At 42.3% G+C, this 18,899-nt stretch overlaps 1 protein-coding gene across 1 annotated transcript in view; it reads left to right on the forward strand.

Annotated features, from left to right (window-relative positions):
- The first annotated feature begins 10,712 nt into the window (after positions 1-10,712).
- prkcab (protein kinase C, alpha, b) overlaps positions 10,713-18,899 on the forward strand; it is a 110,607-nt gene continuing 102,420 nt past the window's right edge. Inside the window, exons 1-2 of the mRNA XM_046304252.1 lie at positions 10,713-10,743; positions 12,675-12,757. Coding sequence (XP_046160208.1) covers positions 10,713-10,743; positions 12,675-12,757 — 114 coding nt within the window. The remainder of the gene's footprint in view (positions 10,744-12,674; positions 12,758-18,899) is intronic.

The raw sequence follows: 18,899 nt of genomic DNA on the forward strand, positions 1-18,899 counted from the left end.
AGCAGGGTGTGTTTGTTATGCCTTCCATCACAGTAGTGGGGTGTGTGTGTGTTTTCATCTCTGTGTTTACCTGATGTGGACATGACAAATGGAGGTGGTGACACAGAGTGAGCAGGAATAAATCACACTGGAAGATTTTCGCTGAGCTTTTTATTTATACTCTTTTTTTCTGTACCTTTATTACTCAGGAAGATGAATTCATTCTCTTTTCCCCTTCTCAGCAGAAACCAGCAGATTACCATGGAAACATCTCTGATGCATATTTTCAGATATGATGACGATGTTGTTGATGATGATGATGATTGTGGTGTTGGTGGTGATGAGGATGTGAAGATGGTGGTGGTGATGATGATGATGGTTGTGGTGGTGATGATGATGATGATGATGATGATGATGAGGATGGATGTGGTGGATGATGATGATGATGATGATGAGGATGGATGTGGTGGTGATGATGATGTTGATGGTTGGGGTGGTGATAATGATGATGATGGCTGTGGTGGTGATGATGATGATGGTTGTGATGGGGATGATGATGATGATGGCTGTGGTGATGATGATGGTTGTGGTGGTTATGATGATGATGATGGTTGTAGTGGTGGTGGGGATGATGATTATGATGGCTACGGTGGTGATGATGATGATGATGATGATGGTTGTGGTGGGGATGATGATGATGTTGATGGTTGTGGTGGGGATGATGATGGCTGTGGTGGTGGTTGTCATGATGATGGTTGTGATGATGGTTGTGGTGGTGGTGGTTATGATGATGATCATGGTTGTGGTGGTGGGGATGATGATAGTGATGGTTGTGGTGGTGATGATAGTGATGGTTGTTGTGGTGGTGGTGATGATGGGGATGGTTGTTGTGGTGATGGTGGTGATGATGATGATGATAGTGATGGTTGTGGTAGTGATGATGATGGTTGTGATGGTGGTGATCATAGTGATGGTTGTTGTGGTGATGGTGGTGATGGTTGTGGTGGTAATGATGATAATGATGTTGATTGACTATCAGTCTCTCAATGTTGGAGAGCTCTCAAATTTCAGTAGGAATTGATTGAAGGTAGTTACCTCTGTTCCACTGTATACTGTATACCAGGACTCAGCAACTTTTAAAAGCACCCAGTTGTCCAATTACACAACAGCCTACAGATAGATACACAGTGCTAACTGCCAGATATTAACTGATGGCATGCACACTCCACAGTGACTGCTGTGCACAGTCATTCCCAAAACATGAATTATTGATTTGCTTGGTAATTGTCTTGCTTATCCTCCCCTTTCTTTAAGAGAGGTATTGACTAGGACTGCTGATCATCACCACCATGACTCCCAAAGAAACGTATTCACACACAAGCACCTGTGTACACACACACACACACACACACACACACACACACACACACACACACACACACACACACACACACACACACACACACACACACACACACACACACACACACACACACACACACACACACACACACACACACACACACACACACACACACACACACACACACACACGCACTGTGTTGGTGGTAAAAAAGTGGAAGTGAGAGCCTTGGAGAGTGGTGGTTCATTACTTGGGTCCAATACAACCTGGCATCAAAATCAAACATCTATACTATCTACTTGCTGACAAGTTTCTTCTACAGCAGTGGCTCCCAAACTTTTATAGTCCCGTACCTCTTCAAACATTCATCCTCCAGCTGCGCACCTCCTCTCGCAAGGGTCAGCGCACTCTCAAATGTTGTGTTTTGCCATCATTGTAAGCCTGCCACACACACACTATATGATACATTTATTAAACATAAGAATGATTGTGAGTTTTTGTCACTTCCCACCCGGCTCGTGATAAGTGACAAAGAGCTCTTATAGGACCAGGTCACAAATAATAATAGAATAATAATGAATAATTTTGCTCTTTATTTAGCCATCTTACATATAAAACTTTATTTGTTCATCGAAAATGGTGAATAACTCACCACAGGTTAATGAGAAGGGTATGCTTGAAAAGATGCACATAACTCTGCAATGTTGGGTTGTATTGGAGAGCCTCAGTCTTAAATCATTTTCCACACACAGTCTGTGCCTGTATTTAGTTTTCATGCTAGTGAGGGCCGAGAATCCACTCTCACATACTGTAGTTACATGGTTGCAAAGGGCATCAGTGTCTTAACGGCACGATTCGCCAAGGCAGGATACTCTGGAAGTGGCTTCTGATTAAATTATATTTTCACAGAACTGCTTGTTGCAATTTCGATGAGGCTCTCTTGTTCAGATATTGGTAAGTGGACTGGAGGCAGGGCATGAAAGGGATAACCATCCAGTTGTTTATGTCATCCGTTTCGGGAACGTACCTGCGTAATTGCGCACCCAGTCGTGTGAGGAACTCGTCGTCATGCAAGCGGACAGACAAGTGAAAATTATGTTCATTAAAGAAAACTTTAAGCTCGTCTCTCAATTTAAAAAAACTGTGTCAATACTTTGCCCCTTGATAACCAGCGCACTTCTGTATGTTGAAAAAGTGTTACATGGTCGCTGCCCATATCATTGCATAGTGCAGAAAATACACAAGAGTTCAGGGGCCTTGCTTTAACAAAGTTAACCATTTTCACTGCAGTATCCAAAACGTCTTTCAAGCTGTCAGGCATTCCCTTGGCAGCAAGAGGCTCTCGGTGAATGCTGCAGTGTACCCAAGTGGCGTCGGGAGCAGTGCTTCACGCGCGTTACCACTCCACTACTATCCCTGTCATATGACTTTTGCGCTATCAGTACAGATACCAACACATCTTGACCACCAAAGTCCATTTGATGTCACAAAGCTGCCCAGTACTTAAAACATATCCTCTCCTGTTGTCCTAGTTTCCAGTGGTTTGCAGAAGAGGAAGTCTTCCTTAATCGACCCCCCAAAAAAGTAACGGACATTTACCAGGAGCTGTGCCAGGCCCGCCACGTCTCTTGACTCATCCAGCTGTAACGCACAGAATTCACTGGCTTGTATGCCATGCAGTAATTGTTTCAAAACATCTCCTGCAATGTCAAAACAAATGTAGAATTACTGATGCTGGCATTGGATGTGCTTGTGGAAGCAGAACAACCTGTGTCGTCGACAGGTGCAGGTGTAGTACTGCTGGTAGTAGCATGTGTCTCTATGGGCCTTACTTTTTTTTAACCATTTAACCATTTTCGAGCAAACGGAATGAGCAGCAGCTACGTTTGGTTACATAAGGACTGTTAGTGAAATTCCTGCAAGAGAGTAACGGTTAATGTGTTTGGATGTTAATTATTTGACTAGTCTACCTGTATTTGACATTGTGTTATTTCGCTGAACACCAGATTTTTGGCAGAGAAACGAGGCTACTCAGTCGAGAGAGAAAAACTCACCTAGATGTATATTCCTGTTGGAAAAAATAAAATTGAACTGTTTAAAAATGTGAAGAATTAGTTTAAAAAGAAAAGTAAAACTACTTTTTTTGTACAATTTTTGTACAAATTTTAATCACATCTTTATTTGGTGTACCCCCGATGGCATTCTGTTCTACAGGAATGATTCAAACTGTTATAACCATATAGATATATTTAATGCAGTGGTTACAACTAGGGTTGCACATTTTGGGGAATATTCACAGGTGGAAACTTTTCGTGGGAATTAATGGGAATATTTTGGGAATTAACGGGAATATATAGGAATTAATGTAAATATATGCAAATTAATACATCTAAATGTAGATGTTTTTTGCATTGGATATATTTACCTTATCATAAGTAGACATAATTTCAAATGATTAAATCCTTCCAATAGAAATTAAAAAACAATTTAGTTACGAATTGAGTTGACTTAATTAAATGAGTTGGCTCTTGTCTCTTCACATGGGATGATTTCACTGAACAACAAAATAAATTAATTATTGAATGATCCCCAATGATCCATCGCATCTCCCAAAAACGTTTTCAACATACATGTGTAAAATGATAGTTTAGAAACTAAAGCTTTGGTTGTCTTCTCAACAGGAGAAAGAGCCTCAGATCCACAAAGTCCCTTCCACCAGGTGGCTGATGAGATATGACTCAACTCCAGCCACTTTAATAATGGGAATTGATGTAAAATATATCACGAGCCACTTTAAACAATGCTACTTAATATAATGTTTACATACCCTACATTATTTATCTCATATGTATACGTATATACTGTACTCTATATCATCTACTGCATATTTATGTAATACATGTATCACTAGCCACTTTAAACTATGACACTTTGTTTACATACTCATCTCATATGTATATACTGTACTCGATACCATCTACTGCATCTTGCCTATGCCGCTCTGTACCATCACTCATTCATATATCTTTATGTACATATTCTTTATCCCTTTACACTTATGTGTATAAGGTAGTAGTTTTGGAATTGTTAGCGAGATTACTCGTTGGTTATTACTGCATTGTCGGAACTAGAAGCACAAGCATTTCGCTACACTCGCATTAACATCTGCTAACCATGTGTATGTGACAAATAAAATTTGATTTGATTTGAGATATGTTGGCACGACTGCCATATTGCATCTCCATCCCAAAGCCATTACTTGGAAGTGTACTTTGCCAGACTGCCAAGAACCTTGCCCTCATTCAGGCTAAGGTTGTGAGACACAGTAATGATGACACCATAGGCCTTGTTGAGCTCTGCACCAGAGCGGATGCTCTTGCCAGCATACTTGGGGTCCAACATGTACACTGCGGCGTGTTTGTGTTTGGGCTTCATGCAGAAGTCTTCACACTTTTTGATGTATTTCAGAACTGCAGTTTCCTCTGCTTTAAGCAACAGTGAAGTCGGCAGGGCAATACGGATTTCTTCTCTTACATCTGCAAGCAGAGTCTGAACATCCGACAGGATGACATTGTCTCCCTCAATCCGTGCAATGGCTACTGCTATAGGTTTCAGGAGTTTCAGGCTGCTTACCACTCTCTCCTAGAATACATCATCCAGGAGGATTCTCTTGATGGGGCTGTCTATATCGGTAGTCTGTGATATGGCCATTTCTTGGAGAGACTCCTTCACCTCCAGGAGACTGTCAAACATGATGACAACACCACCCCAATGAGTGTTTCTGGGCAGCTTCAATGTTGTGCTCTTATTCTTCTCACTTTGCTTGATGAGGCAGATTGCTGCTATAACTTGATGACCCTTCACATACCTAACTATTTCCTTGGCTGTCTTATAGAGTGTATCCCATTTTATTAGTGCCAAGATGTCATTGAGGAGCAGATGCAATGCATGAGCAGCACAGCCAATGGATGTGATGTGAGGGTAGGACTTTTGACCAAGCAGCCTATACAAATGTAAGCAAGGTCTGTTGTCCCTTGTGTTTGTGCTCTTGTGGAATACTGGTTGACGCGTGGAGATGATTATTCCTTGCCCATGAACATTCGACCACCCATCAGAGTTGATTGCAATACAGTCTGCTTTCGCTATGAGTTGCTTGACCTTCCCTTGAACTCTGTTGAACTCTGCATCCAGCAAATGAGTGGATAAAGCATGTCTGGTTGGAGTTGTGTATGCTGGGTGAAGAACATTCAGAAGTATCTTCCAATACACATTGCCTGTGAGCATCAGAGGTGAACCAGTTGCATACACAGCTCAAGCAAAACATTCATCAGCATTTCTCTGACTATGTTCCTCCATTGAGTAAAAAAAAACTCTGATTCCAGAAGGACCATGAGCTGTTGCTATCAATAACGTGTCTGATTCATCATTTTCACCTCGAATAGAAGTAGAGGAACTTTTGTCAGAGGTTGCTTGTTGTGAGCACTGAGGGAACTTTATGCACTTGGCCAGATAATTCTGCATCCTTGTTACGTTCTTGACATATGATTTGGCACAGTATTTGCACATGTACACAGCTTTTCCTTCTACATTAGCTGCAGTAAAATGTCTCCACACATCAGATAGCGCCCGTGTCATTTTCTTGTTAGATAAGCAGTTAGATTAAACAACTCCTTCGTAAGATAGAAATGGATGTAAATGGACACTCCACAGTTAGCAGGCTCAAGCAAGCTAAAACCCACATGGTAGCAAAAGCGAACTAGCAGATTTTGTTAACAAATTAGAAATGATTTAAACACACTTTGTTGTATGCTACTATTTACTAGATAACAAAATATCATGTATGTCGTATAAAATATATTCCCCCCAACCAGTATTGTAATTCAAACTTACCAGAAAGCATGTAGTCTTTGGCTCAGACAGTGTACTAGTGTGGGCTCAATAGCATCTCATTAGTGTGCAAGATCTTGAGAATAAGCTCTACATGTGATGGAAGACTGCACTGTGCATGCAAAGGGTTGCAATTCCATTGAATCGGGGATAGTTTAACCAAAATATGCCACAAGACCAAGAATTTAAACAAAATTCCCAAAATCACCGCCTTTACTTCCCATGGAAAATTTGCTGGAAAGTTTCCGACCATCCATTTATTATGCATATGATAATCTCCATCATAGAGCTACAACCTATGAGTCACTTCAATGGCCGGAGCTCCCTAATGTTTTGACAGGATAAGTATCTCTCTGGATGGCACTTTTTTTTCAATTTAAAGTTTTATTAAGTTTTCTTGTTTTTCAAATCAACCAACACAACACATTCCACATTCACAGATGTGACAGGCTTAAAAAAAACAATAATAATAATAATAATAAATAATCGTTATTTTATATATATATATATATATACAGTGGGGCAAAAAAAGTATTTAGTCAGCCACTAATTGTGCAAGTTCCCCACTTAAAAAGATGAGTGAGGCCTGTAATTTTCATCATAGGTACACTTCAACTATGACAGACAAAATGAGAAGAAAATCCAGAAAATCACATTGTAGGATTTTAATGAATTTATTAGCAAATTATGGTGGAAAATAAGTATTTGGTCACCTACAAACAAGCAAGATTTCTGGCTCTCACAGACCTGTAACTTCTTCTTTAAGAGGCTCCTCTGTCCTCCACTCTGTATTAATGGCACCTGTTTGAATTTGTTATCAGTATAAAAACTTGCACAATTGGTGGCTGACTAAATACTTTTTTGCCCCACTCTATATGTACATACATACATACATACATACATACATACATACATACATACATACATACATACATACATACATACATACATACATACATACATACATACATACATACATACATACATACATACATACATACATACATACATACACACACACACACACACACACACACACACACACACACACACACACACACACACACACACACACACACACACACACACACACACACACACACACACACACACACACACACACACACACACACACACACACACACACACACATCCTACATACATGTACATACACATACACACACATATCCTACATACATGTACATACACATACACACACATATCCTACATACATGTACATACACATACATATACACGCAAAGAACAATTAAAAAATAACCATATATATAAAACTTGCAGCAGCACTAACAAGGTTCTTATTAGCTATTTCTAGTCTTCGCTGAGATGACGAGCAAATAATTAGTTTTTACAGCACCTTACACGATGTATCTGCTCATTTCCCTAATCTCCCCATTCACTCTGTCCAATTTGAAATATAGTTGAGTAGTGGAGACCAGAGTCGATCAAACTTGGGCTGTCTCTTGTGGAGGTCATAAGTGAGCTTTTCAATAGGGAGAAAGTCAACAATCTGGTCAATCCACATCTTAAATTTAGGAGGGTTATTAGAGGCCCACAATAGAAAAATACATTTCTTAGCAAAGTATGTAATAGTCATAAGCAACTTTTCTCTGTCAGGATCAAGAACAAAGTCCTGCTGGGCATTAAGAAGATAGATACACGGGGTCATATCAAACTGTACATCTAGTATTTTCTGTGCTGCAGTATGTATAGCTTGCCCGAATCTGTCAATCTCTCTACAGCTCCAAAATACATGCATATAGGTTCCACTTTCAGAGGTACATCTTTTACAGTTAGGAGACATGTCTGTTTTCATTCTATGGAGTCTCAAAGGATTGTAATAAAATTAGATTTGTTCATTTTTACATTAGTAGAGGAGCAGTATACCCTGTCGCAAACCTTCGCCCATAACTCATCACTGATAGTCAGACCAAGGTCCTTTTCCCAGATTATTTTCAAAGGAGTAAAGGAGGAGTCTCCTTTCTCAGAAAGTCTATAGATGTAAGATATTTCACCTTTAATGGATTGTGCTGTGACAAGAAGGGTTTCAACTTCATTCAACTGAGTTCTAAACCTCCTCTTGGAAGTAAATGAGGAAATTACATGTCTAATTTGAAGATTTAAAAAAAAATGGGATCTTGGCACATTGAATTTACCGCAGAGCTCTTGAAATGATTTCAGTGTAGTGGTTTTCTGATGAAATAGGTCTGAAAAGGTTCTGATTCCTAGAGTATGCCAAAGAAGGGCAAGACCACCTTTAGATTAAGTTTTGATAGAGTGGAGAACTTGATCCTAGGTTTTTTATTGCACCACGTAGATTTGGTGATGCTTTGGTTAATTGTTTTGAAGAAGGGAGATCATTTTCCTTGAAAAGGCTATTCAGATCTGGTGTTATGAAGATCCCAAGGTATTGAAACCCCTGTGTCTTCCACTGGAAAGGACATAGTGTCTTCATAGAGCTAGTGAGTATAATATTAAGAGGGCAGACAGTGGATTTGTTAAAATTGAACTTATTACCTGAAAACTTGCCATACTGAGCAATTGTGTCTAAAATGGGAGGGATTTCTCAGGGTTGTATATTTAGAGCAAGACATCATCAGCATAAAGTGAAATCTTGTGCTGCAGGCCACCTGCAGAAACACCCATAATACTTGGATTGCTCCTTATCAACTCTGCCAGAGGCTCCGCCCCCAACAAGTAGAGCAGGGGGGGACAGCGAGCACCCTTGTCTTGTGCCCCATTCCAGAGGGAATCTGTCAGAGTTCAGTTCGTTAGTAGTCACCATGGCATTTGGATGAGAGTATAGTGATTTGACCTATTTAATCAAATTTGGGCCCATATTGACTGTAAACAGAAAGCTCCACTCCATCCTGTCAAACACCTTCTCAGCATCCAGTGAAGCCAGCAGGACAGGGTTCTTCTGTGCATTTAATTGATCAATAATATCAAAAAGACGGCGAATGTTATCAGAAGAGTATCTGTCTCTAATAAATCCAGTTTGGTCTGCTTTTATTATTTTGGGAAGAAGAGTGTTTTGTCTTTTGGCGAGCAATTTGGTAATTGTTTTGTAGTCGAAATCCAACAAGCTTATGGGCCGGAAGGACGAGCAGGATAGAGGCTGCTTGTCTTCTTTGAGCAACACTGTAATGCGAGCTGTGTGCATTGAGTCTGGGAGAACTCAGTTTTTGCAAAAATCCTCCAGCATTGGCATGAAGATAGGGCTGAGCTGGGGCCAAAAAGCTTTGTAGAACTCTCTGGGGAATCCATCTGGGCCTGGGGACTTATTAGGTGGCATGGAGGTAATTGCCTCCAGGATCACCTCAGGAGTGAAGGGGAGTTGAGATCTTCCTGGTCGGTCTCTGATAGTTTAGGTAGTGAGATTCCCGCTAGGAAAGAGTGGAGTTCTGCCTCCGTGTGTTTTCTCTCAGAGGTTTATAGTTTGCAGTAAAAATCATGAAAAGTTAAATTGATATTTTTTGGGTCATATATGACCTCTTCCTCTGCTGTTCGGATAGCCATGATTGTATGCTCTGACTGCTCTTTTTTAAATCGGTAAGCAAGCAATCTACTAGGCCTATTGCTATACTCATGGTATTTCTGTTTAGTAAAGAAAACTTTTTTTTTATCACCCGAGTGTAGTCCAAAATCAGTTTGGCTTTGGCTGCTTTAAGATGACTCCAGGAGGTGCTGTCTGGGGATTGTTTATGTACTTTTTCCACAGCATTCCAGCTCCCTCTCGATATCTAGCCTGTGTGCTTCCATTGCCTTTTTCTTAGAGGAAGCATATGCAATTAGATGACCTCTTAGTGTGGCTTTAGCAGCGTCCCACATTGTGGCCGGAGAAACAGGAGAATCTTTGTTGTCTTGTGTGTAGTTGTCTATCCATGTAGTTACCAATGTATGGAACGCTTTGTTTGATAGCATGGAGGTGTTGAATTTCCAGCTCTTTGACCTCGAGATGTTTTTGTAGAGGTCAAAGCGGAGGTGGACAAAGGCGTGATCTGAAAGTGCTATGGGTCCGATTGTACAAGTGGCTGAATTTATGAAACTCTTTGGGATAAAAATGTAATCTATACGGGAGTAGGTGTTATGGACTTTAGAGTAGTATGTACAGTCCATAGATGAGCTATTAGTCTCTCTCCAGATATCTATTAGTCCCATCTCTTTAGTAAGAGAGTTCAACATCTTTGCAGATCTAGGATTTGTGGTGGGGACTTGAGATGATTTGTCTAGGGTTGGGTTAAGGGTACAATTAAAATCTCCGGCCACCACGCCAAAGCAAACACAATGCTCATTGAACAGGGTTATGATCTTTGACATGAAAGCAGGAGTATCTGTGTTAGGGACGTATATGTTTAAGATAGTAATTGGTTGACCATACAGTGACCCAGTTATCAAAATAAATCTCCCCTCCGGATCAGATATGCTTTTGTCAATTATGAATGGAACATTCATATGGATACGTATGGCTGTGCCTCTACTGTTTGATTTGAAAGGTGAGAAATACACCTGTCTCACCCAAGCTCTGCGGAGTTTGGCGTGTTTGGCATCACAGAGGTGTGTCTCTTGTAATTGCGCAATGTCTGCTTTTTACTTTTTTAGAGCACATAGTATCTTTTTCCGTTTTACTGCATGACCGAGACCATGGCAGTTCCATGTCAATAGATTTAAGGTACTAGTCATCGTCATCGAACAGTCATCGAACTTTAGTGCAAGTCATCTCTGGGTAAAAGTGGATAATAGTTACAGCTGCTATCACTTAAAAGGAAAATAAATGGTGTACATAAAATAACAATCTCTGAACACCCCAGCCGAGTTCCCAAACAACTCAACACATCCCGATGGATCTATTACCCCCCCGCTCAGTCTCTCCCCACCAAAGAAATGCCTCATCCTCTCCTCTTCGCCCGCAAGGGACATAGGGAACCACAAGTAATAATAGCAAAGAAAAGGGCAAATAAAAGTAGGCTGAAACGTTAGTAGGCCTAGGTTAGGCTATAGAGCCTAACCCTCTCAGCTAAAGGAACATAAATATAGATTGGACGGCTATAATGACATTTAGCGGGTGGGTCTTTGGATATCAGCTATATGTCGTCTTACCTCCTTTAGTAATGGCATTAATCACATTTAGTCATTGGTCCGTTTCTCATTGACCAGGATTATCTTTCAAAAAACGTTTTGCCTCTTTGGGAGTTTTGAAGTGTTGCAGGGCTCCTTGGTGAAGAATCCTGAGCTCGTTTGGGTACTTGAATCCCCTGAAGATACCTCGGTCAATGGAGTATTTCTTCACTTTGTCAAACTCTTGGCGCTTTCGGCGTATTCCAGCTGACAGGTCCTGGTGTAAAGTGAGTTTGGCGTTTCCCACTGTGATGGTGTTGATTTTCGCCGCCTGTAGGACTCGTTCCTTGTCGGTGAATCTCAGGAAACGTATGGTGATTGGGCGCGGTGGTTGTCTGGCTGCTGGTGGGAGCCTCATTGCCCGGTGAGCTCTCTCTTTGGGCCTGTCGGTGGACAGGTGGAGCCACTCTGGAAGTTTGTCTTGCAGGTAGGGGATCAGTGGCATGTTTCCCTCTTCTTTTTCGGCCCAGATTTAATAGAACACAATTATTCCTTTGCCCCCTGTTTTCCAGGTCCTCTGTTTTCTCTTCCAGATGCTCTAATTTCTTTTTAGCATATGCTATTGTTTCCATGGCATCTGTCAATAAGTTTTGCATGGATAGGATTCGCCCCTCTGCCTCCTCCAGGCGCCCGCGTTTATCTTGTTGTTGATGTCAGGCAAAGCATTTTCCAGGATTGTCACCTTGCCCCCTATCGCACTGAGCTGAGAGTTAATGGCATCTAATTTATTGTTGAGTTCTGTACGTTGGGATCTCAACTCAGAAAGGATGTCTTCGACAGAGTGTGAGGTTGGGCCTCGGGGGGGAGTGTATCCTCTTGCTCCTGGCTAATGGCGCTAGCTTTTTCTGAAGCTAGCTTCTTCTTGGAGGCTTTTTCAGGCGCTAATGCTCGAGTCCGGGTAAAAATGTCACCTGTAGTGTCGCCTTTTGTAGCCGCCATTACTTTTTTACTAAAGCTAAAGGAGTTTAAACTTGAAGTGGAGGTAAGATTAGGAATTGGAATCTACTTGTGCGGAGCTCTTATTTCACACGGCCATCTCGTTCAAGGGTCATGTGATCCCCCTGGATGACACTTTTTGAATGACTGCTGGCTGTATAGAGGATGACTGGATGACCCATTGTGTTCGGTTTGGATGCTCTCCTGGAGGGGAGGAGGGTGAGGGTGGCTGGGGAAGGGAGGTGGGGAGAGTTAGATTGGTCATGGTGTGTGTGTATGTTGTGTGTTTACATGTCATGTGTAAGGAAGAAAGATAGGGAAATGTTCCTGATTACCATCTAACTGTCCATGTATCTTCTACCCTCTCCTACAGTGTGCTGTTTTGTGGTCCACAAAAGGTGCCATGAGTTTGTCACCTTCTCTTGCCCTGGAGCCGACAAAGGCCCCGACACAGATGTGAGTTCCTGCACTCTCTCTCTCTCTCTCTCTCTCTCTCTCTCTCTCTCTCTCTCTCTCTCTCTCTCTCTCTCTCAATTCAAGGGCATTATTGGCATGGGAAACATATGTTAACATTGCCAGAGCAAGTGAAGTAGGTAATAAATAAAAAGTGAAATAAACAACAAAAATGAACAGTTAACATTACACATACAGAAGTTCCAAAAGAATAAAGACATTTCAAATGTCATATTATGTCTATATACAGTGTTGTAACAATGTGCGAGTAGTGGAAGTACAAAAGGGAAAATAAATAAACATAAATATGGCTTGTATTTACAATGGTGTTTGTTCTTCACTGGTTGACCTTTTCTTGTGGCAACAGGTCACAAATCTTGCTGCTCTTTTCTGAAGTTTGATAATTAGCGGAAATCGGCCTAATTCTGCTCTGCATGCATTATTGGGTGCTTTACGTTGGACACTTAGGATAGTTTTACAGAATTCTGCATGCAGAGTTTCAATTAGCTATTTGTCCCATTTTGTGAATTATTGGTTCGGGAGTGGACCCCAGACCTCACAACCATAACGGACCCCACACCTCACAACCATAACGGACCCCACACCTCACAACCATAACGGACCCCAGACCTCACAACCATAACGGACCCCACACCTCACAACCATAACGGACCCCAGACCTCACAACCATAACGGACCCCACACCTCACAACCATAACGGACCCCACACCTCACAACCATAATGGACCCCAGACCTCACAACCATAACGGACCCCAGACCTCACAACCATAACGGACCCCAGACCTCACAACCATAACGGACCCCAGACCTCACAACCATAACGGACCCCAGACCTCACAACCATAACAGACCCCAGACCTCACAACCATATCGGGCAATGGGTTCTATAACTGATTCAAGTATTTTTAGCCAGATCCTAATTGGTATGTCGAATTGTGTTGAATGTAAAATATCTCTCTCTCTCTCTCTCTCTCTCTCTCTCTCTCTCTCTCTCTCTCTCTCTCTCTCTCTCTCTCTCTCTCTCTCTCTCTCTCTTCTCTCTCTCTCTCTCTCTGTCTGTCTCGTTCTCTCTTTCACTCTCTCCCAAACACAAACACAAACGCACCTTACACTGTGTAAATAAGGAGGAGTCAATTTTAGCTGTCTCATTAGCAAATGTCTCAAACTGACACAACACACAGACTGACTTTGATCTTCCCAGCATCTCTCTGCAAATGCTGTATGACAAATGGCTTTGAAAACTGTCTCAAAATAACTGTGTGTGTAATGTATGAACAGCATTGTTTGACCTGTTTGTTTTAATGAGGAGGACCAATGTGCGAGCCAAACACAGGCCCCTCCCCATCGTCCCTACACACACACACAGACACACACTCAATCACAAAACACACACATACATCCCCTTTCAGAGCCTGTTAGGGCACAGTGTTTCTTAATAATATATGCCATTTAGCAGACACTTTTATCCAAAGCGACTTACAGTCATGTGTGCATACATTCTACGTATGGGTGGTCCCGGGGATCGAACCCACTACCCTGGCGTTACAAGCGCCATGCTCTACCAACTGAGCTACACAGGACCACAAGAGCTGCCCTCTTGATGGAGGGCAGCTCTGTTTAGGATGTGTGTGACCCTGTACACACTCAGTCAGTTCCCCTGTCCCTCTCTACTTCCCCCAGGCCTGTGTGTGTCCTTGGTTAGATAAGTGGCTCTGGTTTGTGGAAGGCAAGAATACCCGCAACGCTGTGTTCTGCCTGGCTGGCTGGCTGGCTGGCTGGCTGGCTGGCTGGCTGTGTGTGTGTGTGTGTGTGTGTGTGTGTGTGTGTGTGTGTGTGTGTGTGTGTGTGTGTGTGTGTGTGTGTGTGTGTGTGTGTGTGTGTGTGTGTGTGTGTGTGTGTGTGTGTGTGTGTGTGTGTGTGTGTGTGTGTGTGTGTGTGTGTGTGTGTGTGTTTACGCTGTGACCATGATGATTAGGATGATGATGTTTGTTTTGGGCGTGTTACTGTGGCCTGGCATGCCAGCCCGGAATAAACACAAACATAGCTCCACTTAGAACACACACACACACACTCAGAGCAGTATAGGCTGCTTCAGGGTTCCCCAACTGTCAGCCCAAAGCATTCCCATCCATAATAGAGAGATATACAGTATGTGATCGTATACAAATGTAAGCAAGGTTTGAAATTATTATGTTTTAGTCCAAAATTATATCTGTTTGGGCTTCTTGCGGTCAATTTGCAGTCTACAAATTCTTTGTAATTATGTTCGCTGAAGAAGAAATCAGCCCGTGGCTGAATCTAGTTGACGGTCCCCTACACAAGCACCCCTCTGTCCCATTTGTGCAGTGCTGCTTGTCTACACTTTGATCAGTCATGTACAAACACGAACACACACAGCCAGCCAATTAAAAGTGAATGTTTGGGCTATCAGAAATAGGACTGGGACAATTACCGTATAATCATGTAACTGAGGATTATGGATGAAGAAATCAAATAACCATCATAACCGTTTTAAAATGTTTGTTTTGCTGTTGGTTTTTGTGGAAGGCATACTAACGAGACTGTTCTCTCCTTAGCAGACACACACACACATTAACACACACACACATTAACACACACAGTTTGTGCAAGCAAGCACACACAAACACACACCCTGTTCCATCACGTGTAAATGTGTCAGACATAAACACTGCTAATATGATTTGAGTGTGTGGATAATGACTTTTGATAACCACTGTTTACTTACTGAGTTGAACCTTTTGTCTACTTGAACAACTTAGATTTGATGTTGTATTTTACACACACACACACACACACACACACACACACACACACACACACACACACACACACACACACACACACACACACACACACACACACACACACACACACACACACACACACACACACACACACACACACACACACACACACACACACACACACACACTGGACCCCTGTTGCTGCTGGCTGTGAGTGTTCCCTCCTGTCAAGCCTGTTTAGGCCTGCCTGTTTCCTGCTGGCTCTGTGTACCCAGTCCAGCCTCTACCCAGTCACTGGGCTCTGTTTAAACAGAACAGGGGACTTAGTGTTGCACAGGCGACAGCCCTGTCTGAATACTAAAATAGTGCAAGATGGTTGCTACTGGTGCTCATCACTTCTCAGACTGGTTTCCATCCTTCTTCATTTCTTCCTCTCCTCCTCTATTTCCTCTCCTCCTCTATTTCTTCTCCTTCTCTATTTCCTCATCTTCACTGATCTAGAAGGACCAAGATAGAGACTTGATACAGATGAAAGCAACATGGTGAAGGTGAAGGAACAGTAACATGGTGGAGGTGAAGGAACAGTAATATGGTGGAGGTGAAGGAACAGTAACATGATGGTGGTGAAGGAACAGTAACATGGTGGAGGTGAAGGAACAGTAACATGGTGAATGTGAAGGAACAGTAACATGGTGAATGTGAAGGAACAGTAACATGGTGAACGTGAAGGAACAGTAACATGGTGAAGGTGAAGAAACAGTAACATGGTGGAGGAACAGTAATATGGTGGAGGAACAGTAACCTGGTGGAGGTGAAGGAAAAGTAACATGATGGAGGTGAAGGAACAGTAACATGGTGGAGGTGAAGGAAAAGTAACATGATGGAGGTGAAGGAACAGTAACATGGTGGAGGTGAATGAACAGTAACATGATGGAGGAACAGTAACATGATGGAGGTGAAGGAACAGTTACATGGTGGAGGTGAAGGAACAGTAACATGATGGATGTGAAGGAACAGTTACATGATGGAGGAACAGTAACATGGTGGAGGTGAAGGAACAGTAACATGATGGATGTGAAGGAACAGTTACATGATGGAGGAACAGTAACATGGTGGAGGTGAAGGAACAGTAACATGATGGAGGTGAAGGAACAGTTACATGGTGGAGGTGAAGGAACAGTAACATGGTGGAGGTGAAGGAACATTAACATGATGGAGGTGAAGGAACAGTAACATGATGGAGGTGAATGAACAGTAACATGGTGGAGGTGAAGGAACAGTAACATGGTGGAGGTGAAGGAACAGTAACATGGTGGAGGAACGGTAACATGATGGAGGTGAAGGAACAGTAACATGATGGTGGTGAAAGAACAGTAACATGGTGAAGGAACATTAACATGGTGATGGTGAAGGAACAGTAACATGGTGGAGGTGAAGGAACAGTAACATGGTGGAGGTGAAGGAACAGTAACATGATGGAGGTGAAGGAACAGTAACATGATGGAGGTGAAGGAACAGTAACATGATGGAGGTGAAGGAACAGTAACATGGTGGAGGTGAAGGAACAGTAACATGATGGAGGTGAAGGAACATTAACATGGTGATGGTGAAGGAACAGTAACATGGTGGAGGTGAAGGAACAGTAACATGGTGGAGGTGAAGGAACAGTAACATGGTGGAGGTGAAGGAACAGTAACATGATGGAGGTGAAGGAACAGTAACATGATGGAGGTGAAGGAACAGTAACATGATGGAGGTGAAGGAACAGTAACATGGTGGAGGTGAAGGAACAGTAACATGATGGAGGTGAAGGAACATTAACATGGTGATGGTGAAGGAACAGTAACATGGTGGAGGTGAAGGAACAGTAACATGGTGGAGGTGAAGGAACAGTAACATGGTGGAGGTGAAGGAACAGTAACATGGTGGAGGTGAAGGAACAGTAACATGATGGAGGTGAAGGAACAGTAACATGGTGGAGGTGAAGGAACAGTAATATGGTGGAGGAACAGTAATATAGTGGAGGAACAGTAACCTGGTGGAGGTGAAGGAAAAGTAACATGATGGAGGTGAAGGAACAGTAACATGGTGGAGGTGTATGAACAGTAACATGATGGAGGAACAGTAACATGATGGAGGTGAAGGAACAGTTACATGGTGGAGGTGAAGGAACAGTAACATGATGGATGTGAAGGAACAGTTACATGATGGAGGAACAGTAACATGGTGGAGGTGAAGGAACAGTAACATGATGGATGTGAAGGAACAGTAACATGATGGAGGAACAGTAACATGATGGAGGAACAGTAACATGATGGAGGTGAAGGAACAGTAACATGATGGAGGTGATGGAACAGTAACATGATGGAGGAACAGTAACATGATGGAGGAACAGTAACATAATAATAATAATAATAATAATAATAATATATGCCATTTAAACATGATGGAGGTGAAGGAACAGTAACATGGTGAAGGAACAGTAACATGATGGTGGTGAAAGAACAGTAACATGGTGAAGGAACATTAACATGGAACAGAACATGGTGAAGGAACAGTAACATGGTGGAGGTGAAGGAACAGTAACATGGTGGAGGTGAAGGAACAGTAACATGATGGAGGTGAAGGAACAGTAACATGATGGAGGTGAAGGAATAGTAACATGATGGAGGTGAAGGAACAGTAACATGGTGGAGGTGAAGGAACAGTAACATGATGGAGGTGAAGGAACATTAACATGGTGATGGTGAAGGAACAGTAACATGGTGGAGGTGAAGGAACAGTAACATGGTGGAGGTGAAGGAACAGTAACATGGTGGAGGTGAAGGAACAGTAACATGGTGGAGGTGAAGGAACAGTAACATGGTGGAGGTGAATGAACAGTAACATGGTGGAGGTGAAGGAACAGTAACATGGTGGAGGTGAAGGAACAGTAACATGATGGAGGTGAAGGAACAGTAACATGGTGAAGGTGAAGGAACAGTAACATGGTGGAGGTGAAGGAACAGTAATATGGTGGAGGAACAGTAATATAGTGGAGGAATAGTAACCTGGTGGAGGTGAAGGAAAAGTAACATGATGGAGGTGAAGGAACAGTAACATGGTGGAGGTGAAGGAAAAGTAACATGATGGAGGTGAAGGAACAGTAACATGGTGGAGGTGTATGAACAGTAACATGATGGAGGAACAGTAACATGATGGAGGTGAAGGAACAGTTACATGGTGGAGGTGAAGGAACAGTAACATGATGGATGTGAAGGAACAGTTACATGATGGAGGAACAGTAACATGGTGGAGGTGAAGGAACAGTAACATGATGGATGTGAAGGAACAGTAACATGATGGAGGAACAGTAACA

The sequence above is a fragment of the Oncorhynchus gorbuscha genome, linkage group LG16 (assembly GCF_021184085.1).
Source record: "Oncorhynchus gorbuscha isolate QuinsamMale2020 ecotype Even-year linkage group LG16, OgorEven_v1.0, whole genome shotgun sequence".
Taxonomy (NCBI): domain Eukaryota; kingdom Metazoa; phylum Chordata; class Actinopteri; order Salmoniformes; family Salmonidae; genus Oncorhynchus; species Oncorhynchus gorbuscha.